The 27,594-nt window shown below is 47.3% G+C and overlaps 1 protein-coding gene across 2 annotated transcripts in view; it reads left to right on the forward strand.

Annotated features, from left to right (window-relative positions):
• The first annotated feature begins 6,989 nt into the window (after positions 1–6,989).
• The window catches only part of EPRS1 (glutamyl-prolyl-tRNA synthetase 1), a 51,915-nt gene continuing 31,310 nt past the window's right edge, over positions 6,990–27,594 (forward strand). For both annotated transcript variants that reach the window (XM_056110617.1, XM_056110618.1), the window contains exons 1-8: positions 6,990–7,131; positions 10,486–10,570; positions 14,427–14,526; positions 15,224–15,380; positions 15,852–15,991; positions 18,853–18,947; positions 23,075–23,201; positions 25,204–25,396. In XM_056110617.1, the coding sequence (XP_055966592.1) occupies positions 7,086–7,131; positions 10,486–10,570; positions 14,427–14,526; positions 15,224–15,380; positions 15,852–15,991; positions 18,853–18,947; positions 23,075–23,201; positions 25,204–25,396 (943 nt within the window). In that variant the 5' untranslated portion in view covers positions 6,990–7,085. The remainder of the gene's footprint in view (positions 7,132–10,485; positions 10,571–14,426; positions 14,527–15,223; positions 15,381–15,851; positions 15,992–18,852; positions 18,948–23,074; positions 23,202–25,203; positions 25,397–27,594) is intronic.

Raw genomic sequence — 27,594 nt, forward strand, 5'->3', positions numbered from 1 at the left:
TGCCGACTGTCTATCTTCACTCCCATTCCTTCCCATTCCAGTCGTCGCATGATGTTCTCGAGGGCGGCACTGAAGAGTTTTGGTGAAATGGTATCACCCTGCCGAACCCCTCTCTTGACATGGATGATTACTTCTTTGTAGAATGGTGAGATCCTGGTAGTGAATCCATAATAGAGCTCACGGAGGATCCTGATGTATTGAGTTTGTATGCCCTGATTGGCTAGGGCTTCCATGACCGCTTCCGTCTCAACAGAATCAAAGGCCTTCTTTAAATCAATGAACCTTAAACAGAACGGCATCTTGAACTCCTGAGAAAACTCAATGAGCTTGGTTATCATGTGGATATGGTCGATGGTGCTGAATCCTTTGTGGAACCCGGCTTGTTCGCATGTTTGTCCTTCATCTAGTGTTCTGCCAATCCTATTCAGGATGACTCGAGTGAACAGTTTGTAGATAACAGACAACAGGCAGATTGGGCGATAGTTTCCAATGTCGTGGATGTCTCCCTTCTTGTATATTAGTACAGTCTTGCTGGTTTTCCATTAGGATGGAACCTTGCATTCAGACAGGTAGTGTGTGAAGAGCTGAGCCAGTGTATTGATGAGTACTGACGGTAAGTTCTTCAGGTGTTCAGGTCTGACCTTGTCTGGGCCAGGTGCTCTTTGTTTCTTTACCGACGAGATGGCGTGTTGGATTTCGGAAGGGAGAACATTGGGAACAACATATCCATCCTGTGGAATTTGGTATGTGGGCAAGTGGACGTGGCTATTAAAGAGATCTGAGTAGAAGTCATGAATAATCTTCTCCATTACCCTTCTGGAAGATGTGATAGATCCATCAGGATGTCGGAGGGCAGTCACCTTGGTCTTGTAGTTGGTGAAGGACAGGCGGGCATTACGAATGCTTTTCCCAGCTTCTGCCGCATCTACCAGCACTGCTGCTCTCCTGTCTTTGAGGTCATCCTTGATCGCTTCTCTGCACTGTTTTGCCAGCTCGGATGTTCGCTTGCAGTTGCCTAAGGCATGTGCCGAGTCACGTTAGTGAATAAGTTCAAGAGTGTTCGAAGAAAGGCATTTTTTTGTGGTTATCTCTCTCAGCATTCCTTGCACAATCATGGAGGTGTTGAATTATTCAATTATATTCCTCATCAATGTTGTCAATGATGGCATCTTCCTATGTTGCAGCAACAGAGCCAAAAAGCTCCCAGTTGGTGATCGTTCTGGGAGTTCTCTTCTTAAACTTTGCATTCTTTTCTCCCCGTTCTGTGAGGTAGAATTTTGCACGGAGGATGTGGTGGTCCGATCCCATTTGGAATTTTGGGACAACAGCAACATCGGTTAGGCAAAACCACCGATTGAATATGATGTGGTCTATTTCATTGTGGAACCGTCCACCATTCAAAGTCATGCTGAGATCACTCTCCACACACTTGGATGAGCCTCACGCATAAAGGAACTGGCAGAGGAACCCAGGTGTGCGGGACCCGGGGTTGAGATCTCTAAGCCTGCACGGTTTGGGACTGGACCTTCCAGTAGCTAGACAGTTACACCCACCAACTGCCGTGTAACCCCAACAACGGCCAGGATCCAGAGATTATCACACCAAGCTCCCGGGACTTTTTGTTTGTGTTTATTTATTTTTCAGGTTACTTTGAATATCCCACTCACACGGCAGAGCCTGGCAAGCTATCCATGGTATATTCAATATGCCAAATCCAGTAAAAAAAAAAAATGGATCTCATTCCCCTGACCCTGAATATGGCAGAGTCGAGAAGGATGTGGAAGGAAAGGCTGATAAAATCTCAAGGCCGAACTAGGCTGCCAAAACGAAAAAAGACAAAATTGATTGTCTGTACTTTCAATGCACGTACGCTGGCAACTGATGCATCCATTGAGGACCTGATGGTACAAGCGTGAATGATCAAGTACGACATCATTGGTCTGACCGAAATGAGAAGACATCAATCACATCACACCGTTTTCGACACTGGAGAAGAACTGTTCCTTGGAACATGTGACAAAAGAGGTGTCGGTGGTGTCGGTATCCTTGTCAACATGAGCTTAGCTATGAGCATTGATTAATTCGAATGCCTAACAACCTGAATCAAACGATTACACTTGAATAGATGTGGCTTACTGCCGGCAGTTTCTATCTTTGTTGTCTATGCACCAACATCCAATTATGGTGAAGGAGAAATTGAGAAGTTCTACATGGAGCTGGAAAAGTTCTATAAAGAAGACCACACCTTCTACAAGATCATTGTGGGTGATTTTAATGCCAAAATAGGACCAAGAAGATCAGCCAATGAACTCCACATCGGGACCCATGGCCTAAAATGGAATGAACAAGGTGACAGACTGTCTGAGTTCATCATGTCAACCAAGACCATCCATGGTAACTCACAGTTCCAAAAGGCTGATTCTAAACGTTGGACATGGGAGTCACCCTCCAGATTTAATTGTTAAAATTTCAGAATTTCCAAATCACGCGGCTACTACTGTAGACATCATATGTTATTCATAACCAGCAATAGAAAACAAATTGTGTACTGTTGCCTTTTTGAAAGATCCGAATGTTGGGGTAAAATCCCAAATAATAATAGTGGGTCAGGTGTCAAAATATTGAATGTAATCAAAGTAGAGAGAAAGTTATGTGGAAATCATCTCCCCCACAGGTAGGGGGAGGGTGTGGGATGGAGGCATACTGGGGTTTTTGGCGGTGGAGAATGGGCACTGGTGAAGGTACAGGTGTTTCATTGTATGACCAAGACTTAAACCCTAAAGCTTTGTAACAGCTCTTACAGTGATTCAATAAATAAAATTATAAAAAATGAAAAAAAACTAAACAAAAATCTGAACACTTCCTGCTACCTCTTTCCTAGAAACAGGTTATTGTGTGCTGTGGTACTACAGCTTTGTTATTTTTATTGATGACTTACATTTCCTTGATGATTCCATGCTTCTCAAAATCAACAGTGTTATGTATCAAGGTTGGGAGATTAAGATTGCCAAATTTTAAGCAAATGGAAAGTCTTTCACCACTGTCTAGCTGTCATCATTGACTTAGCCAGTAAAACTCTGTTCTGAACTCCTACAACGTTTATGTACTAGGCCAGTCAGTCACACTAGGGAAACTCTGCTTCTTTGTATTGCATGATTCAGAATCTCCTGTATAATATGAGCTAGGCAAATATCATTGTAATGAATGACAGCGATCAAAGTAGAAAGTTCTCAAACGTAAAGCCTGGCAGCAATCGTTCAAATGAGAAAATGAGCTTGATCAAATCCACCATGGAATAAGACATACTTTAATCACTTCACTTAATCACTTAACTTCCCGTTAGTCGTCGATTTGCTCGAGCGGGCGCCAGTAACGTCTCCATTTGTCCCTGTCGCGTGCTAGTGTAGCCCAATGACATCTGTTCGCTCCGGGAACATGAAGGGCCTCAAACCGATCGTTCATGATCTTGACGAAGAAGTCTGACCATCTGGTAGGTGGGCGGCCACGCGGTCTTTTGACATCCCGTGGAATCCAGTCGGTAACAGCTCTAGTCCAGCGGTCGTCTCTAAATCTCATTACGTGACCAGCCCATCTGATTTTCGACACCTTGGCAAATGAGACAGCGTCCCTGATTCTTGATCGTCGACGGATGTCAGAACTCCGGATTCTTTCTCTCATTTGAGTGAAACGTGATATTCCAAGCATAGCTCTTTCTATTCTTCTTTGGGAGACCTGAATAGCGTTCTCATCCTGTTTGCGTAGGGCCCAGGTCTCTGAGGCATATGTTAATGCAGGAAGAACAGTGGAATCAAAGAGATGTGCCCGGAGCCAGAGGTTCTTCATCCTCTTAGCTATTTCTTCGACGTTCTTGAAGGCGTTCCAAGCCGCTCTCTTCCTCCTGCGCAGCTCAGGTGCCAGGTCATTTGTCATGTTGACCTCTCGACCTAGGTACACATAGCTGTTGCATTTGGAGATGGTCGTTCCATTGAGAAATGCTTATTTCCCAGTAGATAACCAGCGCTGGCCAAGTAGTATAACAGTGGAATACTTGCCTTGTATCTGCAAAGCCCTGGGTCAATTCCTTCCTTGAAATATTAGTGTTCCTTGAAGTGCTCAGGGAACCACATGGTGCTGGGGATCAAATATGCCTCCCCCAGCCCTTTTAGCTATGTATCCTGTCTATGGGTTTAAAGGGGGAAAAGCTAGTACAGTGAATTGGTAATAATAGTGTTAATAATAGCATTGCAAATGGGGGGGAAGTAAAGAAATGTTGCATTTCACTTATCTTCCCTGCACACAGCTCACCCAGATCATTTTGCTTGTTCTGAGGATCAGAATTTATAAGGCACATTAACAGGAAGATGTTTGGAAGAAAGCATAAATTAATTAAATTTTGTAAGGTTGATAAACGGACAATTCAACAAGGCATTAACCTAGAGAGTAAAGACATGGGAGACAGTTGGGCGTACCAGATTATGGCAGCCTTCATATATGAGACTTCCTGTGGGGCTCCTAGTTCTAAACAACCACAGGGGCTAGGGACCAAGGAACAGAACGGCAGAGCTATGCTTGGTCAAACTCTGGAACTCAAGAGGTTGTAAGTTGCATTAAGTTCATCAGTGTAGATGGTAAAGCAAATCTAAGTAATTATTTGCTGAATAAAATACCCCTTGATTCTCTGTATTCCTAGTGTATGATGTGGCAGATAGAAGACAATATAGAAAGTTTTTCAAAAGAGGTTCAGGGGTGCTCAGTAAAAAACAACCTTCACTCTCACATCGATTTGCTCGAGCGGACCCAGTAACGTCTCCATTTTGAGGCTTGTTGTTACTGTGTTTGGCATATTGAATATGTCACGGGGAGCTTGCCAGGCTTTGCCGTGTGGGCGAGATACTCTCGGTAGCTTGCCCGGCTTTCGAGAGGGGCGGAGGAATTGAACCCGGCTCGGCTGGGCTGGCTTCATGCAAGGCAAACGACCTACCACTGTGTTACCGCTCCATCTACACTAATACATGGGACACAATTACTCACTATTCTGTGAGCTCACCGTTGCTTTCGCGCAGTTTCTTTCTCATTGTAGAAGTGCGCTCACAGAACGTTACTGAGTTACTGGAAGTCCATTAAGCTAGCTTCTCTGGCCCTGGCCGGGCGGTGGTGTGATGTTGCCAGGGAGGGAGACTGAATGTTTTTTTCTTCTTAAGCTCATAAAGTGAGGGATCATCTGTGAGCTCCATCCAAGAGAAGGACAAGACCCCAAAATGGATAGCACTGGCAAATCTTCGAGCATCTTCAGGTACTCACTGTGTGCTTTGGTGTCTATGTTCTTCCAGAACTTTCCCGGGAAAGGAAGACCCATTTTTAAATTTTTTTATTTTTATTTTTTTAATGAATCACCATGAGGTACAGTTACATACTTACAAACTTTTGTGCTTGCATTTCAGTCATACAATGATCGAGTACCATCCCTCTTATGTCGGTGGGCCCCATGGGTGACTTATGTGAAGTGGGAAGGAGAAAGACGGTCACTTTCTCCACACCCGCTTCTGCCACCTGGGACCCAGGGTTACTGGCTTCTTGTCTCGCCTCGCAGAAAGGAATTTTAGGAGTAGACAAGCGGTGAAGTAAACAGATTTTATTTGGGGGGTTTTGGAGAGGAAGAGAATGAGAGAGTAACGTACTCAAGAGAGAACACGGGCTTCTCCAAGGGCGGAGAGCCCCTACACATATCCTGGCATTAGACACGGAAGCATGAAACTACACATCTCAAGAGGGGAGATGCGGGCAACACATGTGGTCAGCCCACATGTGCTAGGCCACGTGAGTGCAAGCAGCACAAGGGCTCAGGCAGCATATGCCCGCTCTGCCTTTGTTCAAGGTGATCTTTATAGGGTTTCTCCAACCTGCCCCCACGTAGGGCTTCTTCCCAGGTAAAAGTCCGTTGCTAAGGAGGTTACCAGGGAGGATGGGAGTGGTGATGATCTTCTTTGAAAGTCCTTTTCTGGCCTTTTGTTCCTGCAGGAGCTTCCTTGGGTCTGTTGCTGGAGCCAGGTGAGGATCTTATTAAGCCTTAGTTCTGGTTTTCCTATTTTCTGCAGGGCTGGCTTTTGTCATTGCTTTGGGAGGGGGCCTTCCCTGTCTACCTGCCTATATCACCTCCACCAGTGCCCATTCTCCACCAGCAATGTCCCTAGTATCCCTCCACACCCCATTCCCCCTCTCCCAACCCTCGCCTCCCTCTCAGGTGCTTTCCCTTTTACTCTCTCTCTCTCTCCTTTAGGGTGTCATGATTTGCAATGCAGGTATTAAGTGGCCACTGTGTTCAGTCTACAGTCTACTTTCAGCACTTATCTCCCACCCCAAGTGAGCCCTCCAAGCATCCTTTACTTGGTGGTTCCTTCTCCATCTCATCTGCCTTTTCCCCCAGCATGTGAGGCCGGCTTCCAAGCTGTGGAGCAATCCTCCTGGTACTTATCTCTACTATCTTCCGGTTTTAGTCTTCCATTCTGTTACTTTATACTCCACACAGGAGTGCAGCCCTTCTATGTCTGCTCCTCTTAGGAAAACCCATTTTGCCTCGAGGTTCACATGAGCGTCTACAGAACCGCTCTTCCATCTTGCCTTCCTCATAGGCAGGGTCAATAACACCTCCACCACTTCAACTTCATGAACCAGAAAGTACACGAGGCAGGCACCGAGGTCCCTCACAGGCAAAATACAGGCGCCGGAAGCGCGGAAGCGCTGGAGAACAGGGCGGCGCGCATCATGACGCACATCGTGTGCGCCAGGCGGCACCCTCACAGGCTGACCGGAAGCCCCGGGATCTGCCGGCGCGACGTGATGACGCCATGCGGGTGCGCGATGCCGCCTCTCGGCGCAGGGGCGGGGCTGGGGCCGGAACCCGAGTGACGGGGCAGCCCCGAGTGATGACGCACTAGGTGTGCGCGTGCGACGGCGGCAGCGGCGACCCGGCGCAGGGGCGGTCCGAGGGCGGCTGCGGCGTCAGTCGCGCACACGTTGCAGCTTCTAGCTTTTGGCGTGGCGGGTGTGGAGCCGGCCTCGGGCGGGAGCACGGCTGCCGGTCGGCGATGGCGACGCTCTGTCTGACAGTGAACGCGGGAGACCCTCCGCTGGGTGAGCGCCGCGGCCGCGTCGGGACGGTTGCGTCAGCCGGGCGTTTGGCGGGGCGGGTGGCGCGCGGGGTCGCCGGCGCCCGTGGGCCCCGCCGCACGCGCTGCCCCCCCGCACCAGCGCTCCGGCTTCTCTCCCGGGGGAGGCGTGGGTCCCCCCCTTAGGTTCTCCGCTTGGGGCGAGCGCGCGGCCCCCGCAGTTCCGCGCCCGCCCGATCTCCCTCCCCCGCCCAGGGAGCGCATGGGAGCCGCGTTGCATCGAGATCCAGGATCGGGGACCAGGCGGGCGGCCGGGTCGCCCCTGAAATTCCGGCGGAGGCTGCGCTTTCCTTCTAATCGAGGGTGGCGGAGTGGCTGCCGGTGTGCCCGGCGCTGCCGTGCCCGGCCCGAGCCTGGCGGCTGCAAACACCGCAGCTCCCACCTGCCGCCGTGGCGCGCAGCCGCCGGGCGGCGGGGAAGGGATTGCCGACGTTGATCGACTTGTCACTTAGGCGTTTTAGAAAGCTCCTTGGGAATTGCACTGGGCCGTTTAAATCGGTGCTGCTTTCGTGTTCCGTCCCGGATCCGTGTGGCGTCGATGCAAAGGTGCCACCTCTGTCATGGCTAGTCCACCCCGGCCTCGGGTGCCACGGTCTTAGCCGCCGGTGGCGCGCTGAGACCGTGGCACCCGAGGCCGGGGTGGACTAGTCATGACAGAGGTGGCACCTTTTTGTGTTTTGATTTTGGTAACATGCCTCCGTTGTCACAAGTGGGAGTAACTCCGAGAAGCATGGGAGAGCGGAACTACCCCCCCCCCACCCCCGCCTTGTAAATATTTCTTTGAATGACAGTGTTCTAGTCATTTCTGGTCAGCTTCACACAATTCATCAAACTTCGGGTTTGATATGTTGTAGTGCTGGAGAGTGTGTCCTCGTGGTTAAGAGCGAACATAAGTGAGTTCTGGAGATCAGAAGGCAGATAACAAGTTGTGGAATTTTTGATTGTTCCTTGTTTAGAAATATCTTTCGCTTTAGGGTTTGGTGTGAGATTTGCACTGTAGATAGTGTCCAGCTCAGTGGCTGTTACTGTATTAGAAAAATCTTCCCGAACAGGGCAGATATGTTTCCTTAATAAGATTAGAGACCTCAGAACCACATTTTGCCTATATTCTAGGGAAGGATCTTAAACTTGTTGTTACTTTGAAAATGTTGATTGGTTCACATTTTCTCCTCTCTTGCATTTCTTTCTGGTTTATTTCAGGGACTTTTGTGGTCTTAATTTGCAATGCCATGAATTGTTTAGGAAAAAAGGCTTTGCTAAATTGCCCTGTTTTATATAAGGTCATGTGCCCCGGAACCGGAGCGTCGGGGCCTCTAACATTCAGACTGTGCACTAGCCCTGGTTGGTGTGTTGTTTGCTTGTTTTTGTTTGTGTTAAAGTAAATTCATATTTAAAGTGGCTCAGGAATGGACTAGAACACTCCCTTCAGTTCCAGTGGGCAGCATGCTTCAGGTTCTGCCTTTTTGTATTTGGATTATTACTTGTTTTTGCATTTGTGGAGAGGGTCCCCACACTTGTTGATGCCCTGGCAGTGCTGGGGGTCAAATCCAGAGCTCACACATCACAGGGATTTGGCACTTCGAGCTGTCTCTGCCCCCACCTTTTCCCCCTTTGTTTATAGGGGTGCAGTGCTCAACGACCAGGAGGGACTCCCCTGGGGGTGCTCAGGGGCCATGTGAAGTTGGGGGTTGAACTCCCGACCCTGTGTTTGCTAGGTTATGTATTCCCACTGGAGCTCTTCCCTGGCCTACAATGTTCCGGGGACCATCTCTCCCAGGCCAGAATATTACAACTCCATGGACCCTGAACACGGGCAGGGCAACCCACAAAGATGTGCACACCTTTCCAGTCCACCATGAAGGGGGCGGAGCCTGCAGAGTGGGGATTGGAAATCGGGAATGGACAGCAGCCTGTTTGCCCCTGTTGCAGCTCCCAGTCTGCAGACCTTTTTCACTCTTTCCTTGGCTTTGACACTTCCCACAGTGAGAGACCACCTGGAAAATGGCTCCCAGCACCCGGTTTGATGGCCCCTTGTGCTTGCCTCAGCCTGCAGGGTCTCTGGCTAGAATATGTCTTGCTCTTCACCGCACCCATTCATTAGTGTGTGGGCTGAGCCTCTCCTAATGATACGGTGATTCTAACCTCCATTACTTAAGGTAATGTCTGTGAACCTTCTACAGATTTTCTTTCTGTAATTAACAGACATCTGTGGTTTGGGGGCCATGTGAGTATTCTCCATTTTGTCAGAATTGACCCCCTGGTTTCATCATCCAGGGTGACCCCCCCAATTTGTTCTGCCTTACTGTCACTGGATTTGCTTTTCCCTAGAATGGCCTAATGGCCTGTGTGAAACCACATCGATTCTTTAGTCTCTTGCTGATTCTTTGATAGTCACCTTTTATTGCCTCTGTCAGCCACTTCTTCTTTTCATTTGCTAAAATAGGGTATCTATGAATACACTAAAATGTGACCTCTTGCCAGGGCACTGTTTTTGAGCCCAGTCTCTGTAACCTTTTAGCATTGTGCTCATTTTTCTTTGTGCATGTCTTTGTCGCCCAGCAGATGTTCCAGGTTTGTCCTGCACCAACCTTCTCAACCTTCTCTCCACCGCCTTGTTTCTCATAAAGCTAGGGATTTAGACACCATTGCCTGGCTGCCATCTGAACGTCAAATCGAGGAGTGGAGAGAGGAGAGACAGTTTACAGGGGAGGCTGTGTGGCAGGGCGTTTTTGTCTTGCGCGCAGCTGACCTGGGTTCTATCCCTGGCACTGCATATGGACTTCTGTGCACTGCCAGGAGTAAACCCTAAGCACTGCTGCCCAAAACTGAAAAAAGAAAAATGATGAATCAGTCTAGAAAACATAATGTGGTGAGAGGCAGATTGTTTCAGACCATCTGAGGCCACAGTCAGATCCTAACTCTGAATTCACACATTGTGGGCCTTGGACCTTCTGTCCTAGTTTTCTGTCTCTAAGCTGGTTTTTGCCTCTTTAGGGGGTTTCAGAGATGAGTAAAGCATCTGGTAAGATGTGTGTCTGCAGACACTAATGACCATGGTGTTGTGCGGGGAAGGGGGAGGCTAATCACAGCACCTGAATGGGAGCTGCACATTTCCAGAGGTGGTCGCACTCTGCCATGACTGCAGTGGGGTTCCTTATGTCGCCAAGACTAGAAGGCCCTGTTTACAGACCAGTGAGAACTGCTTGCTGGACTTTTTATTGGTTTGTTGACTCATCCCTACTTGTGCTTTATGATTCAGCTTTTAAATACTACATTGTTTGCGAAGGGAAATAAGGTCTTTTCATCTTACTGTTTTTAGGAGCTTTGCTGGCAGTGGAACATGTGAAAGACAATGTCAGCATTTCCATTGAAGAAGGGAAAGAGAATATTCTCCGTGTGTCAGAGTAAGTGCTTTGATATTTTTTTTTTTAGTACCGAGCAACATTTTAAAAAATACTGAAGATAAAACATGTTTGATTTACTTGATAATTAGGATAGTGTCTTGAGATTTCCTTCCCTTGTGAAAGAACTAGACTCAGAGATTTATGTCTGTCAGCATACTATCTGGTCCCACTTGTTTCAGAGAAACTAGCAGTGTCAAGGAAGATTTGACACTGGGGTTTTTGTTTGTTTATTTTACATTTTTGTGGTGCTGTGGTGAACCCCAGGGCCTCACCCAGGCGAAGCCGGGGCCTTACCACTGAGCTGCATCTCCCAACCCCTGGGTTTTGTTATTTGTTTAATTGAATCACTGTGAGATAGAGCATTACAAAGCTGTTCATGATTGGGTTTCAGTCATACAATGATCCGATGTCCACCAGCGTACATTTCTCCCCACCAGAGTCCCTCATTTCCCTCTCACCATCCCGACCCTCTCCTGGCCTGCCTCTATGGCAGGCACTTTTCTTCTTTTTCTCTCTTTTGTGCGTTACGGTTTTCAGTAGAGGTATTCAGAGGTCATAATGTTTGTTCAGGGCATTCGGTATTTTTATTCGGAAGATAGTGCTGGAGTAGCTTTTTTTTTTTTCTTTTTGGGTCACACCCAGCGATGCTCACGGGTTACTCTTGGCTCTGCACTAGGAATTACTCCTGGCAGTTCTGGGGGGATCATGAGATGCTGGGAATCGAACCCTGCTTGGCCGCGTGCAAGGCAAATGCCCTACCCATTGTGCTATCACTCTAGCTCCTGGAGTTGCTTTTTAACTGAGGGGGCAGCTTTGGGGTTTGGATGTGACTGTCGAGGCTTCTAAGAGTATAAGAAGGTAGGGAGAGGTAGCCCATCCTGTCCCCAAGACACAAAATCTGCATACCCGGATTTTTAGCAGATTTTCGGTCACAAAATCTGCATACCCGGATTTTTAGCAGATTTTCGGTCACAAAATCTGCATACCCGGATTTTTAGCAGATTTTATCTCGGTGAGGTCCATCCTGAGAAAGTGGAGTTCGGCCAGGGGCATGGCAGCAATTTTGGATAGTGGGAACAAGAGTCTGGTGGGGGGACTCTACTTGGGTGGCACCAAGTTGACCCACCCCGCTCCAATTTACCCAAGGCTGTTCAGACTGTGTGCCCAAGATTAACTGTGGCTTTTGATCTCTTTTGAGATTTATTTATGGGTCTCTAAAGCAAGCCTGGTAGAAAAGCTTAAATGGTGGTGCTGGAGTTGGTTCATGAGGGAGGCTACCAGTGCTTCCAGGAGCGTAGGGAAGTGGGGGGGAGGTAGCCTAACCCAACTCCCAAAAAGTCTGGAGTTTTCAGTAACAAAACCTGCCTATCTGAATTTTCAACATATTATCTCTTTGAGCTCCCTCCTGAGACAATGGAGTCCGGCCGGGGGCATGTGGCAATTTTGGATTGTGGGAGCAAGTGGCTACCAGGAGCTCTGCTTGGGCAGGCACCAGGCTGACCTGTTATGTGTGTCATCATCTCCCCCATCCCACCCCCCCTCCAATTTGCCCTGGTCTGTTCAATCTTGCATGGGTCCAAGATTAACTGTGGCTTTTGCGCTCTTTCAAGATTTATTTATGGGTCTCTGAAGCAAGGTCAATAAGTTAACTTGTGTAGCTGAGCCAGAGATTGTTTGTGGGCACGGCTCCCACATCCCTAACTTTTGAACATTTAATTTCTTGGGAAACTTGGTCCCAGGTTATTGGGGTGCAGTCAGAATCACAGTGGCAGTTTTGAGGTATCAGGAAGCCTTGAAGGCACCTTTGTTGCTGAGGCACTCGCTTGGTGAGTACAGGTGGATCTGCTGGGGGCACTGCACCCCTTCCCAGCTCTTGTAGGTGAGGGTTTTAGTGCCATTATAATCTGATGGCAAGTTGGAACCAATTAAATAGGGATTTAGTAGGAATTAAATATGGTAAGTCCCATGATAAGTCCCAGCTTGGCATATTAGACACATGAAACAGGCCTATGAATTTTTTTTTATTTTTTATTTTTTTTGCTTTTTGGGTCACACCTGGCGATGCACAGGGGTTATTCCTGGCTCATGCACTCAAAAATTACTCCTGGCGGTGCTCGGGAGACCATATGGGATGCTGGAAATCAAACCTGGGTCGGCTGCATGCAAGGCAAACACCCTACCCGCTGTGCTATCACTCCAGCCCCATGAAGAATTTTTTTTTTTTTAATTTATTTACTGAATCACCGTGAGAACAGTTACTAAGCTTTCAGGTTTAAGTCTCGGTCGTACAGTGGTCAAACACCCATCCCTTCATCAGTGCATATTTTCTACCACCAAGAACCCCAATGTACCCCCATCCCACCCCTCCCCATGCCTGTGAGGCAGATGATTTCCACTTAACTCTCTCTCTTCTTTGATTACATTAATTATTTTGACAAAAGATGTACCATTATTTGGAATTTTACCCCAACAATCAGACCTGCTGAAAAGGCATCATGAAATAATTTGTTTTCTATTGCTGGTTATGAAGACCATATGATTTCGCGCGACTGCAATAGCAGTCACACAATTTTGGATTTCTGATATTTTACTAATTAAGTCTAGAGGGATTTCTGCCCAAAGCCGCATAGTTCCGAGATTGGTTTGTGTGCCTCTAGGGCCATAGCCCTGCTGGAGAGCTGCTGGGGCCGGGGGGAACGATGACACACGACTCATGGTCTCAGTGGGGAGGGAAGAGGGAAGGATGTGCCAGTTCTGCCCCCATCCTATGAGGCGGCAATTGCCCCATCACTGCTGCCTCTGTTGAAGAAGTTCTGTTGCTGGCTCACGTACTTGGTCCTATGCGAGGGGCTACCGCCGCCAGCCAGACCAGTTTACGGGATAGTCATACCTGGCTGTCCAGTAAGCTTTGAGGCGGCGGCCACCATGCCGCAGGGGGGTGGGGGGAAGGCGGAAGAGATAGACACCCTTTCCCTCCCCCCGGGGCGGGGTGGGGGGCCTGACAGCATAGCTCAATGCACAGTCCATTCACATTTCTGCTAAAAGCTGCTGGGTTCCGAATTAGGTTTGTGTGCCTCTGGGGCCATGGTTGTGCTAGAGAGCCGCTCATGGGGGGCAACTCCTGGTCTTGGCGGGGTGGGAAGGATGTGTTGGTTATGAAGAATTTTTAATGTTGGAAATAACATACCCAGTGATCATGGAAAATGAGGACATACACATGAAATTCTGTATTTGCCTAGAAAAATGTGTTTGGGAAGTGTGCATGTTTTCAAGTATTTGTGTCAGAGCCATGGGCTTGTGGGTGATGATCAGTCCTTTCATCATTTCCTGTCTGTTTTATCGTGTGTTCCAGCTTAACCATCCCGTTTTTGTCCCACACCCTTCTATTTCTGCTGCTCTGAAAGCCTTGGTTCGGTCTGATTTGTTCTCATGCTTGAATGGGCCACACTGCCTGGAGGGGTGGGGAATGGGGTACTCAGCTGGGAGTTTTTACATTACAGTTTTGCTTTTTCATTCTCACCTGGAAACAGGCAAAACTGGCCTCTGTGACACATTCTTGGTGGCTGTAATTGGATATACTTTCAGTCTGTCCTCAACCCCTGACAGTTATTTCATAGATGGATGTAGAAAATAATAAAGGGATGAAGAGTCATGGTGCCTCCTCTGACGTGAATTGTTGGGATAACTTGAACACTTCTGAATAAATCAGGATTTGATTGACAAATATGAAAGGCTTCTTTTCTCCCACGTGACAGGAAATACAGGTTAAGCAGGGTGTCTCTTTTTACGTTCATCTCCTGTGACTTATTGACTGGTTGTAGCAACGGGGACAGTTCATATCTTGTGTCTGTTCCAGAAATGTGGCGTTCACGGACATCAATTCTATACTTCGCTACCTGGCCAGGGTGGCCACCTCCGCTGGGCTATATGGCTCCAACCAGCTGGAACACACTGAGGTGAGGCCCACGCTCTCCTTAACTGTGCTTGAGACTAGCTTCTGCTTTTGAGAAGTTCTGTTGCTGGCTCACGTACTTGGTCCTATGCGAGGGGCTACTGCTGCCGGCCAGACCAGTTTATGGGATAGTCATTAGATCTTCAGTGGGGAGAACTCATGGGCACGAAGTTTGAGTTTTGACTCAGGTCAGTTGTTCTGTTGGGGTCTGTGGGGGCTGTCTTTTAGCTGAGCAGGACTATGTTGGTATACGGACACATTTCTTTGGCCTCCTAAGCCATTCCCACGGGCTCAGGATCACTCCTGGCAACACATGGCCCATCCAGGCTGTCAGTTCAGCATGGTGTACTGCAGATGTGGGCTGTGAGGGCCTGGCACTGTCTCAGACCCTTGGGGCCCACCCCCTTGCCAACCAGATGCACACCTCAAATCCTATGCCCCCCTCCCTCGAGTTTTTTTTCCCTCAAGGTCGTGCCTGTAGTTTGAGTCCATTTTCTTTTACAGCTATGTCTTAGTTCCTTAATGACAAACAGTAGCTCAGCCTCTGGTACTCTCTTTGTAGATGATGGGGAGGGGGGGGCTCAGCGGGGAGATATGTGGTTGTACATACCCCAGCCCTCAGAGAACTCGTTCCCTGGGTCCCTCAGTTTTTAAATTTTTTTGTTTCCTTCTTCCCTGAAGTGCTTTTCATTTCATTCCAGATTGATCACTGGCTGGAGTTCAGTGCGACAAAATTATCTTCATGTGATTTGTTTCCTTCTGCACTCAACGAACTCAATCTTGGCCTGTCTCTGAGAACCTACTTAGTAGGAAACACCTTGAGCTTAGCAGATTTATGTGTTTGGGCCACGCTGAAAGGTAATGGAACTTTCTAATCATACTAAAGAGTGTCTTTGGGGCTGGAGAATGTTCTTGCCTTGCATGGAGCAACTTGGGTTCAATCCCTAGCACCCCATATGGTCCCCTAATCAGTTGTGATTCCTGAGTGTAGACGGGATAAGTCCAGAGCACCTCCGAGTGTGGCCCCACAACAAAACAGCAAAGAATGTCCTGTGAAGTGTGTGCTGTTTTAGTAATTGTATATTCACTAGATTAGAAGGCACAACTTCACATCGATGATTGTGTATGTCTCTCACGGCAGTCACAGTGGCTGATCTTACAAAGACCCATGCTGCTTCCTAATTTCCTGTCTCATCACAAGAATTCCCTTGGAACATTTCATCATGAAGCGCAGAGGTTTCAAAATTATATGAAAAACTGCCCATAAAGTAGATTTGCTTTTGAAATTGTAGATTTGTCATATGGTTTTATACTTGTGTTTGCTAATAGGAAGTGCTGCGTGGCAGGAGGAATTGAGACAGAGCAAGGCCCCAGTGCACGTGAAGCGCTGGTTTGGCTTCCTGGAAGCCCAGCAACCCTTCCGGTCAGTCGGCGCCAAGTGGAACATTTCCCCAGCTAGAGCCAAAGTGGTGAGTTACAATTTCTCAGACCCACATCTCAAATCTCAGTTTGGGTTTTTTCCTTTTTTTCTGTTTTTGGGTTACAGCAGCTGTGACTCCTGGCTCTGCACTCAGGGTCACTCCTGGTGGTGCTCGGGGAACCGTATGTGGTGCTGATGATGGAATCCAGGTGTACTACGTGCAAGGCAACCCAATCCATGTGTGGCCAAGTAATTATTTCAAGGCTCCAAGGGTAGGTTGTGGGGTGGCACTCGGCTGAATGCAGGGTCACTTCCTGCACTGCACTGTGGCACCAGCACTGTGCCAAGAGTTCCCAGGACTGCTGGGAATGACCCAAAAACCGTCAAGAAAAGACAAAGGTCCCAGCCAGAGAGTTGGCCGAGTGGACGGTAGTACTTTCTGTTCCAGTAGGAGCCCACGTCTGCCCCCTCCCACAGAATCTCCCAGACCACCAAGAGCAGCACCCGACACTTCCCTTGTGAGCAGTTCCCCCCACCTCCTACCAGAAATGCTTATTTCCACTTAATCACTTAACTTCCCGTTAGTCATTGATTTGCTCGAGCGGGCGCCAGTAACGTCTCCATTTGTCCCTGTCGCGTGCTAGTGTAGCCCAATGGCATCTGTTCGCTCTGGGAACATGAAGAGCCTCAAACCGATTGTTCATGATCTTGACGAAGAAGTCTGACCATCTGGTAGGTGGGTGGCCACGCGGTCTTTTGACATCCCGTGGAATCCAGTCGGTAACAGCTCTAGTCCAGCGGTCGTCTTTAAATCTCATTACGTGACCAGCCCATCTGATTTTTGACACCTTGGCAAACGAGGCAGCGTCCCTGATTCTTGATCGTCGATGGATGTCAGAACTGCGGATTCTTTCTCTCATTTGAGTGAAACGTGATACTCCAAGCATAGCTCTTTCAATTCTTCTTTGGGAGACCTGAATAGTGTTCTCATCCTGTTTGCGTAGGGCCCAGGTCTCTGAGGCATATGTTAATGCAGGAAGAACAGTGGAATCAAAGAGATGTGCCCGGAGCCGAAGGTTCTTCGTCCTCTTAGCTATTTCTTTGACATTCTTGAAGGCGTTCCAAGCTGCTCTCTTCCTCCTGCGCAGCTCGGGTGCCAGGTCATTTTTCATGTTGACCTCTCGACCTAGGTACACATAGCTGTTGCACTCGGAGATGGTCGTTCCATTGAGAGCGAATGGGGCATCAGGAACGAGGCTGTTTCTCATAAACATTGTCTTCGTAAGATTCAGCTGTAGTCCAACCTTTCCACACTCATGGTCGAAGTCGGCCAGCATTTGTGCCGCTTGGCTGATGTTTGGTGTTATTAAAACAATGTCATCAGCAAAGCGGAGGTGGTGTAGTTGCTGACCATCTATCTATCTTCACTCCCATTCCTTCCCATTCCAGTCGTCGCATGATGGTCTCAAGGGTTCTTATAAGAAGCTTATTTCCAAGTGATGTGGAAAGTCACTCATTACTGGGTTCAGACTCCTCATTCCACTTGGTTGTTCCGGGTGGAATCTTCCTTTCCACTGCTCTGCACGTTGTCTCACTCAGTGGGGTCTAGCATTCTCCTAGCTGTAGATTTTTGTTCTTTGTATTCGTTGTTGTTGTTCTTAAGACCTGTTTGATTAGTTCATAATTGCATTCCTTAACTTCCTCTTCGGGCTGGAGCGATAGCCCAGCAGGTAGGGCGCTTGCCTTGCACGCAGCCGACCCAGGCCAACCCCAGTTCGATTCCTCTGCCCCTCTAGGAGAGCCCAGCAAGCTACCGAGAGTATTGCGCCCGCATGGCAAAGCCTGGCAAGCTAACTGACGTATTTGATATGTCAAAAACAGTAACAAGTCTCACAATGGAGATGTTACTGGTGCCCACTAGAGCAAATCGATGATCAGTGGGAGGACAGTGCTACAGTGCTACAACTTCCTCCTTGTGGGGAGGTGGGGGGAGGGTTGCTGGTGAGTAGGGCACGGTTGGGGCCACACAGTGCGGCAGGGTTGGACTCAGGACTCCTGCTCCAGCCCTTGGAGCTTTTCCTCAACCTCTTTCTTTCTTCATGTTTTTTGGCCGGGGTCGTGCATGCCATGGCCGGGATCTGACTTGTTGCCTTGGACATGCTGGCATTTGCTCTGGCACTGAGCCCTGTGCCCAACCCCAAACTTCCTGGATATCTTTCTGTTTCCTCTCTGTGTCGATATGGCCATCAGTCTTAGGAAATCCAAATACACGGTCGCTTTATCCCTTTCCATTTCCCAAAACACAGAAACTAAGCTTCCCGCTTTCTTTTTTAAAATTTTTATTAGTGAAATACCATGAGGTGCAGTTGTAGACGTAACAGTATTTTGTGCTTGGGTTTCAGTTATACAATGCTCAAGTACCCATCCCTACATCAGTGCCCATTCTCCACCTCCAGTGCTCCCAGTATCCCTCCCCCATCCCACCCCACCCCTGTAAGCTTCCCATTTCTGACTCACCTGTTTCTGCTCCCTTGCCCTCCCTGCCGCATGCTTTTCTTTGCTTTACCTGCTCTTCCCTGCCTTTGAGGCTCACACGTGCTCCTCGACTGAATGTCCTCCATCAGACACTTTCCCCCTTGGTTTTCAAAGTTCCCTGTGCTCTCACGCTTCTGAAGCTTTTCCTGCCCACTCTGGGCGTGGTCAGCTCACCGATGTCAGCTGGATTGCTCCTCGTGTGTGTGTCTTCCTCCTGCTTGGGCTGATGGACATCCTTGAGTTTCCCAGTGCATAGATGTTCCCTTTTCTCTCTCACAATCCTGCCTGGAACACAGTGGGTTATGCATAATTGTTTGTTGACTGACTGTATGTTTAAGCATTTGACCACGTGACAGTTTTTGTTCTGCATTTCAGGCGCCCGAGAAGAAGCAAGATGTTGGGAAGTTTATTGAGCTCCCAGGTGCTGAGATGGGGAAGGTTACTGTCCGCTTTCCTCCAGAAGCCAGTGGGTAAGACAGTGGGGCTGACACTTGAACTGACTTAATGGAGAACTTTAAGGGTGGTTATGAGATGCTTTGCTTATTTATAGGTTTTTAAATACAGAAGGAAAAATAATTGTGGAAATTAAAATTCTCAGCAGCATCTTAATTGTTTCTTTTCTCTTTTGGCTTTTTGTGTCACACCCAGCAATGCTCAGAAATTACTCCTTGTGGTGCTCTGGGGACCATATGGGATGCCAAGGATTGAACTCGGGTCAACCACATGCAAGGCAAATGCCCTACCCTCTGTACTCTCACTCCAGCCCCAATGGTTTCTTAATTATTGACTGCTTTAGAAAATTTGTGGTCTTGTTTTATTAAAGTAGTAAGAAAAACATTTCAGTTTTTATCCAGAATTTTATTTTTTAATTGCAGTTTTTTCCTCCATATTGATTGAGATCCTGTGCTATACAATACATCAGTTATGGTTTCTCATTCCCAGAAAGGATTTCAGTTGTAGAAGGAAAGCGTTCACAGAGGCCGGAGAGAGAGTGCAGCAGATAGGGTGCTCGCCCTGCACACAGCAGGCTCAGGTTCGATGCTGGCATCACATATCGCCCCCCACGCCCCTCCCCGAGTGATCTCTGAGTGCAGAGTCAGATGTAAATCTTGTTCATCACCAGGTATGTCCCAGAAACTAAAAGGGGAGGGAAAAAAAACTTCACAAAGCAGAAATTTTAAGCTTTGTTAACCTTTTGAGATTTTCAGACTTCTGCTTAGTAAGGATTTGTGCTTGTATCCTAAGGAATTCTTAAAATGAGCTGTACAAATTAGGGTAGAATTATTTTGCTCTTTTTTCCCAAAGGGCAGAGAGTGATTAGCCATTCAGTTCCTAGTGAGTTTCTTTCTGTCTCTTTTTGTTTTGGGCCGCACCAGGACCCCTGACTCTGTGCTCAGGAATCACCCTTGTAAGGTGCTGGGGATCGAACTCGGGTCGGCCACATGCAAGGCAAGTGCCCTGCCTGCCAGGTAGCTTCTTTCTGTTCTTGGCAGGCTTCCCCCATCCCTCACTCTTTTCCACAGAAGGAAAAAATAATCATATTTGAAAGACACGTTGGGCAAAGCCTTTGTAGTTTGAGGTCCCCAACCTGGGACTAGCACAGGCCAGTCCAGGATGGCCTTCTGCCCCTCCCGAGTGCCTGTCAGGTGGGAGTGGGATACCTGCTGGGGCCAGGTACCAGGCTTTGTTCTGGAAACATTGTGGCTATTTTTTGCCAATTTTATTTCAGTGTTGTCTCTTTTTCATTCTCAGCCAAATTCTACCCCCTCTGTAGTGTATGGGCTCTGCCTGCTGGTGAAGGCAGCGCTTTTGTTTTGCCTAAGGATTCTTCTGATGGTGCCAAGAGCGCCAGAGGCAGCAGTGTCAGTGTTAGCCCTCCCCATGCTCTCTGCTTTAAATCCTAATTGCGGCAGTAGGTCAAGCACAGGGAGAGTGAGTGGGAGAGATGTTTTGGGAAATATGGAGGCAGATGCAGAAGGGCAGTTGGCACCTTGTTAGGTAGAAGCATTCATGCGTCTCCCTTTCCTCAGAGGTGCAGACCCCATGCACCCCTGGGCTCCCACATACCTGATGAGATCTTGCTCTGTACCTCCATCACTGGTTTGCGGAAAGCTACCTTAAGCCCTGGTTATTGGTGAACCCTGTGAATTCTGTTATCTGCCAGCATCACTTAGGTTAGTCAGTTCTAGAGGCTCTGCTTTGGCCCAATGCAGTTTGGGGCTTAAATTTCTTATGTTTGATTTTTGGACTGCACGTGGTGCTCAGGGCTTACTCCAGACTCTGAGCTCAGGGGTCACTCTCAGGAGGATCGTGGGACTGTGTGGGGTTTCAGGGTCAAGCCCAGGTCACCTGCATGCTAGGCAAGCGCCTTCCCTGCTGTCCTCTCTCTCCAGTCCTGTGCTGTTATTCCCAGCTCTCAGCGCATTTTTATGCATCGGTTTGTGTGTATGTGGTTTGTTACTTGCAGGCCTGCCGTATGCTTTCCCTAGTGCAGCATTGAGTGGTAACAGTTTCCTGGGTAAGGCAAGGCCACTGTCTCCATCTGACAGGTGGTTCTGGAACCGGATTCTAGCAACTTGCCAGACTCCCACATTCCCTGAGCTCTGGGGGTCCTGGACTCCAGACAGTCAGTTCTGTGCAGTGTTGTAGAGCACTAACAGCGAATCTGATGTTCTGGGGCTATTTTGTTGATGTACCTTGTCTCTTGAGCTGAATTATTTTTATAATCTTGTGACTTACCTCCTGTTAGCATCCTCAAGTTTTGGCATTGTGAAGACTGACCCTCCCTCTACCCATTTTTTTGTTGTTGTTTCAAATTTACTAATAAAAATCTTTAAGTCCAAGAGAGAGGTACTAATATGGCTCCTGTATGTTGATTTCTGGGTAAGAATTGGTGGGGGCTGGTAGTCATTGATTAGTTTTCTGTTAGCAATGAATCTTGAATGTTTTGGAGGTAACATTTTTCAGTAAAATAAACACATAGTATTTCTGGTTCTTTCCCAGAAATATCTCAGTTTTTTTTTTTTTACTTTGAGAGAGACGGAGGGAGGGAGAGAGAGAGAGAGAGAGAGAGCGCATACACGCATGTGTGGTGCTAGGCTTTCTTTCAGATCTCACATATGCAAGACAGAAGCTCTCATGGAGCCATATTCCCCACCCTCCTAATAAGCTGCTAGTTTATTAGATAAGTGTTGTGAACAGTTCTTTTAAAAGTTGACATATGCACATACCTTGTTTTCTCAAATGTCATCTTTCAGTGTTTGTTGTTACAATTAATAAACCAGTGCTGAAATTCAGCTTTATCTGCATTCCATACAATTTCTTAAAGTTTTTCCTTGATACCCACCCGTTTTCTATTCTAGGATCTGATCTGGGAATGTTGTCCTTTATTTTTATGCAGAAAGTGTTTTCATATTCTTGTCCCATTTTGTTTTATTTTGGGGTCACACCTGGTGGTGCTGTGGGGCAGGGGGGCGGGGTGTGCTGCTCCCTGTAGTACCCAGGAGATGGTGCATTGCCGATCCTGGGCTCAGGCCCTGGCACCCTGAATGCCCAGTATATGCTCAGCCCTTAGAGCTATTTCTCTGGCTCCCTAAATGCCTTGTTTTGTACTACCTGTGTACAGTACCATGTGTAGGAATCCTTTAAAGTTGATTTGTTGATCTAGAGTGCTGCATTAATCTCCAAAAATGTGGATTTAGTTTGAAAATGACAGACATACCCAAGGTCCTACTTTTCTTCCTCTGTTTCTGTCAGCTTGATCTGAGGTAATCTTGATCTGTCAGATCAAACAGGTGTAGCCATGGCTGCCCTTCCTGTGAAAGGAGTCCAGCTCTCAACTTCCCCGCCTCACACTTTCTTTGCCCTGCCCCCTGCCACCATATATGTATTTTCAGCAAAGAGGATGTTGCTTTCATTGCCACCTCATCAATAGCGGATAATGTTGATTTATATAGAATCAGCAGTGTCCTAGTTGACTTGCGGCAGAGGGTCAAGTGGGTTTGCCCTGACAGTGCTCAGCGTTTACTTCTGCCTCTGTGCTCAGGGATCACTTGGGACTTTGCTGGGAGACCATCTATAGGTGTCAGGGATCTAATCCCAGTCAGCCACGAGCAAGGCAGGTGCTCTAGACCCTGTCCTATCTCTCTGGCCCCTCCAATTGATTTTATTCCTTGTCAAATGGCCATGGACCAGAGTTTGATGATGGCTGGTGGTGTGTTGGTCAGGATGAAAGTGTTGGACTATTAACTCCTCTGGCACTGGAGAGAACAGAAGGCTAGAAGCATGGAGGACCCCCTCCCCCCCTTTTAAAAAAATAATATCTATAGAAACATTTCTTCCAGATTATAATACTTGTAATAACTTGCCCCTTTGTGATACTTTACATATCAAGCAGTTTCTAAGGATGATTTTATAAATGGTACAGTTGCTTCTGCCCTTCCTTCTATCAGATCAGATCAGATTATCTCGGTCCTTCTTGCTAGAAAATAAAACTCTTGACTTAACAACTCGCAGAGTATTTAACTCTCCTCCTAAAGACTAACTGGAAGCCTTGCGCTCAACCCTGTTGATGGGTCTTCACAATGTCTCGTTTCAGGTACTTACACATCGGGCATGCGAAGGCCGCACTTCTGAACCAACACTACCAGGTTAACTTCAAAGGGAAACTGATCATGAGATTTGATGACACAAATCCCGAAAAAGAGAAGGAAGATTTTGAGAAGGTAATTAAAGATGCACTGATGACTCTTTGCCAGAAAAATGATTTGAAATTTGAGGGTCACCTTCATGGGAGGAGCATTGACAGATACTCATTCTCTGTATCTAAGTCTGAGCCCTCAGCCTGAAAGTCATGTGAGTTCCCATCCTGAAAAACTTCCTGTTTGCAGAACTGGAGTGATAGTGCAGCGGGTAGGGCGTTTGCCTTCCATGGGGCCAACCTGGGTTCTATCCCCAGTATTTTATATGGTTCCCCAAGCAGCACCAGGAGTAATTCCTGAGTACAGAGACAGGAGTAACCCCTGAGCATCACCAGCTGAGACCCAAAAAGGAAAAAAAAGCTTACCCGCTGCTTTTCAAACTTTCCCCAGTCTTTGTGGATTGACTCATATGCTGTATTTTCCTATAAGAATCAAATGCTCACTGGCAGTCTTAAGTTTTCTTTTTTTTTAATGAAGTTGAACATTTTATTATTAAAGCATTCTTTTTTTCCTGCAAGGTTGTTGCTTCATTGTATAAAAATAACACCAGCAAAAACAGAATATTGCAAAATTAGGTTCATCTAACACTGCCCACCTACAGTTTTCTACACTGCCAAATCATTAAGTATTTTGATCTAAATTCAAGAGTGGATGAAAGCAAATTACATTGGTATTGTGAAAAAGATGTGTATAATGTTCATTTGCAATCCTCAGAAAGTTAAGGGGCATTTTCTTTCCAGTTGCATTGTTGCAAGTAGTTTTTCCACTTGTGTAGTATTAAATATTCTATCCACCAGTAATTTAAAACAACTATGCTAGATTATGTGTTTTCATACGGGTTTATTAAGAGGTTTCATTTTCACTCAATAGATTTTTTGTATTTCTCATATACTTCTTCACTCATCAGTTCATCTAGTTCTGAAGGGTTACTCAGATGGTTACTCAGCTAACAATCTTCATAACAAGTCTTACTGACAAGTCCTGGATTTTCTGCAAGAGCTTCATTAATTTCAATTACTTCTCCTGATAAAGGCGAATAGAGTTCACTAGCAGCTTTCGTGCTTTCCAAAGCACCAAACTCATCTTGCTTGTTGAGCTTCATCCTGACTTCAGGAAGGCTACAGTAAACAACTTCTCCCAGAGCTTCCTGTGCAAAATTGCTGATTCCCACTGTTCCAATACCGTTTTCCGTTGTGATCCATTCATGTGTGTCTGTGAACTTTTGCATAGCCAGCAGCACCCTGCCTGTACCCAGAGTCCGAGTGGCACCCGCCTTCAGGGCCCAGGCAGGGACGCACGAGGCGCGCAGGCAATGGATGGCAGCCCACACACTCCACGCTCTATGCGACTCGCAGCGCCGTGGTGCGGGGTGTGGTGGTGGCGGCACCACTTGGACACCCCTGCCGGCGGGCGGGGCAGGGGCTGACCCGGACCTGGAGGTCTTAAGTTTTAAGTTTACGGAAGAAACACAGTAGGCATTGAGAAGTGTGAAGGGCCCCAGCCTCTTCTCTATTCAGGAGCAATGCAGAGGGCACGTGGTAAGTAGGACTGCAAGAAACAGCTTTTCCACGGTTCAAGGACAGCTCTGTCACAAGATCCACTTTTTTAATTTTTGCTTTTTGGGTCACATTCCGTGATGCACAGGGGTTACTCCTGACTCATGCACTTAGGAATTACTCCTGTCAGAGCTCAGGGGACCATATGGGATGCTGGAAATCAAACCTGGGTCAGCTGTGTGCAAGGCTAACGCCCTACCGGCTGTGCTATTGCTCCAGCTCTCACAAGATCCACTTTTGCCACTAAAAATGTGGAGGCATTAAAATGGTGAAGTCTTAGTGTTTGTTCGTTTGTTTGTTTTTTAAGTTTTTGCTCTAATACCATCCAACTTCCACAACCATTTTTAGGCTGTCAGAGTGTTGTGTTGTAGTATTACATTTGCCCAATGCAGTACCAGGGCATGAAAACTGCCCCCATGCTTCCAAAGGCCAAAAGCTCAGTAGATGCTTCTTTCGGATTCTTCTTGCAGGTTATCTTGGAAGATGTTGCTATGTTGCATATCAAGCCAGACCAATTCACCTATACCTCAGATCACTTTGAAACCATCATGAAATATGCAGAGAAGCTGATTCAGGAAGGGAAGGCTTATGTGGATGATACTCCGGCTGAGCAGATGAAGGCTGAGCGCGAGCAGAGGGCAGAATCTAAACACAGAGGAAACTGTGAGAATTGGGCCCTGTGGGGGAACTGCTGCTTCTCACTGATGCGCTTCCTGTGTCTTCTTTCATGGAACATTTCTCTGCCTGTCTGCACGTGGAGCCATTAGGCAATACCATCCAGACATGAGTTCATCTCTTAGAAACCCTTTATTTCTTGGTTGGGGCAGTGCCGGGGGTCTACTCTCTCCTTGGCACTCGGGGACCCATATGGCCTTAGGGGACTAGATAGTGCGGGAAATGAGGCCCAAGCATTGAATGTGCAGTGCAAGTGCTCTGTCACTGAGCTACCCCCCAGACCCGAAATCTTTTTTTTCTGTGTCATCTTTTCGTGGTTGGTTGTTCCTTTGTTGGAATTACAACTGCATGTGAAGTGTGTCCCTCAGCACCTCTTACCACTCTCAAGTCTTTTCATGCTGCTTTCACTTGGTTGCAGTGAAACTATTTCTGTCAAATATTCCTTCCCGCAGCAAAGTGTGAAAGTAATATATAAGCTTTGATTGTTGCCTTGTATACTAGAAATAGCACTTGGCAAAAACCACAAGTAATGCACACCCATATCTGATTTATGACTTGTTCCCCATCCTTCTGAATTGTGCTGCTTTCCTGCTGTAGTTACGTGTCATTTAAGTACATTGTGCTGTTTAAATCTCAGGTATTACATTTGGGAACTCTGTCACTGTCCTCCCGTTGTTCATCGATTTGTTCGAGCGGGTCCAGTAACGTCTCCATTGTGAGACTTGTTACTGTGTTTGACATATCGAATACGTCATGGGTAGCTTGCCAGGCTTTGCCTTGCGGGTGAGTTACTCTCAGTAACTTGCCAGGCTCTCCAAGAGGGGTAGAGGAATTGAACCCGAGTTTGTCGGGTCGACTGCTTGCAAGGCAAACACCCTACCACTGTGCTATCGCTCGGAAATTTAAATTGTTATGAAGTGTTTTTGCTTTTTTTAAATTTATTTTATAAGTTGATTCACAATATTTGATTACATTTAATATTCAAACACCAATCCCACCACCATTACACCTTCCCACCATCAAATTCAGGATGTTTCCATCCCAAGCCCCAATCCCTGTCCCAAAACACTGTCACTGTCCTCCCGTCGTTCATTGATTTGCCCAAGCGGGCCCAGTAACATCTCCATTGTGACACTTGTTACTGTGTTTTGGCATATCAAATACATCACGGGTAGCTTGCCAGGCTTTGCCGTGAGGGCAAGATACTCTCGGTAGTTTGCTGGGCTCTACGAGAGGGGCTGGGTTCAATTCCTCCACCCCTCTCTGGCAAGCTACCTGTGACTATTCAATATGCCAAACACAGTAACAAGAAGTCTCAGAATGGAGACGTTACTGGGCCCGCACGAGCAAATTGATGAACAGCGGTAGGACAGACCCAAAACTCAACCGAAAGAATATATTTTGTATTGTCTGTTATGAAGAACTGCTGAACATGCTTACAAAAAAGTATTCATATAGGAAACAGTGTGAAGAATGTTCTGTTTTGGCAGGAGCCTTTAAGACATTCTCTAGGATATCACTAACATTGTTAAAGTTTGGGTGATGTAAGCTTTGATATGTATGTCTGAAAATATGTATGTGTATATATATATATGTATTTCCCCCTGATTTGATGCCTACTGTCTGAACCCCATCAAATATGGTGTGGTAATTATGGAGAATGGGTAGGAATTGTCTTACGGTGTGTCACATGGGCACAAAAGCGGCTTCGAGGTCCAGGAATATGTTCACTCATGCGTGTGGCTCAGCCCGGATTGTGGTGGTGGTTGGGTTGTGGAGGTCTGTCTGCTGCTGGGTCCCTTGGGGCGGGGAGACTTCTCACCCGCCCCCCTATGGGGCGCCCCTTGTGAAAACAGCCTGGTGCGGAGTCTGGTGGCATGGCTATGGGGGCCTCAAGTTATGTTCCTTTCTGGGAGAAGCAGCTGTGTGCAGTATTATTACTTTTTATTTATTTTTGGGGGGTAGAGGGGTGGGGTTAGAGCCACACCTGCGTGCTTAGGAGCTGTTCCTGACTCTGCTTAGGAGGGACCCCTGCCTGTTGCTTGGGGAATCACAGGCAGTGCCAGAGATCAAGCTGGGGTCAGTTACATGTAAGGCAAAGTCCCTTAGTTTTTCTGTGTTTTCAGAGATTTCAACTGGACTTACTTGGGGAGAGGTGGCCACGAGGACTCCCTGGCTGTGCTATG

The sequence above is a fragment of the Sorex fumeus genome, unplaced genomic scaffold (genome assembly GCF_029834395.1).
Source record: "Sorex fumeus unplaced genomic scaffold, SorFum_2.1 ptg000010l, whole genome shotgun sequence".
Classification (NCBI taxonomy): Eukaryota; Metazoa; Chordata; class Mammalia; order Eulipotyphla; family Soricidae; genus Sorex; species Sorex fumeus.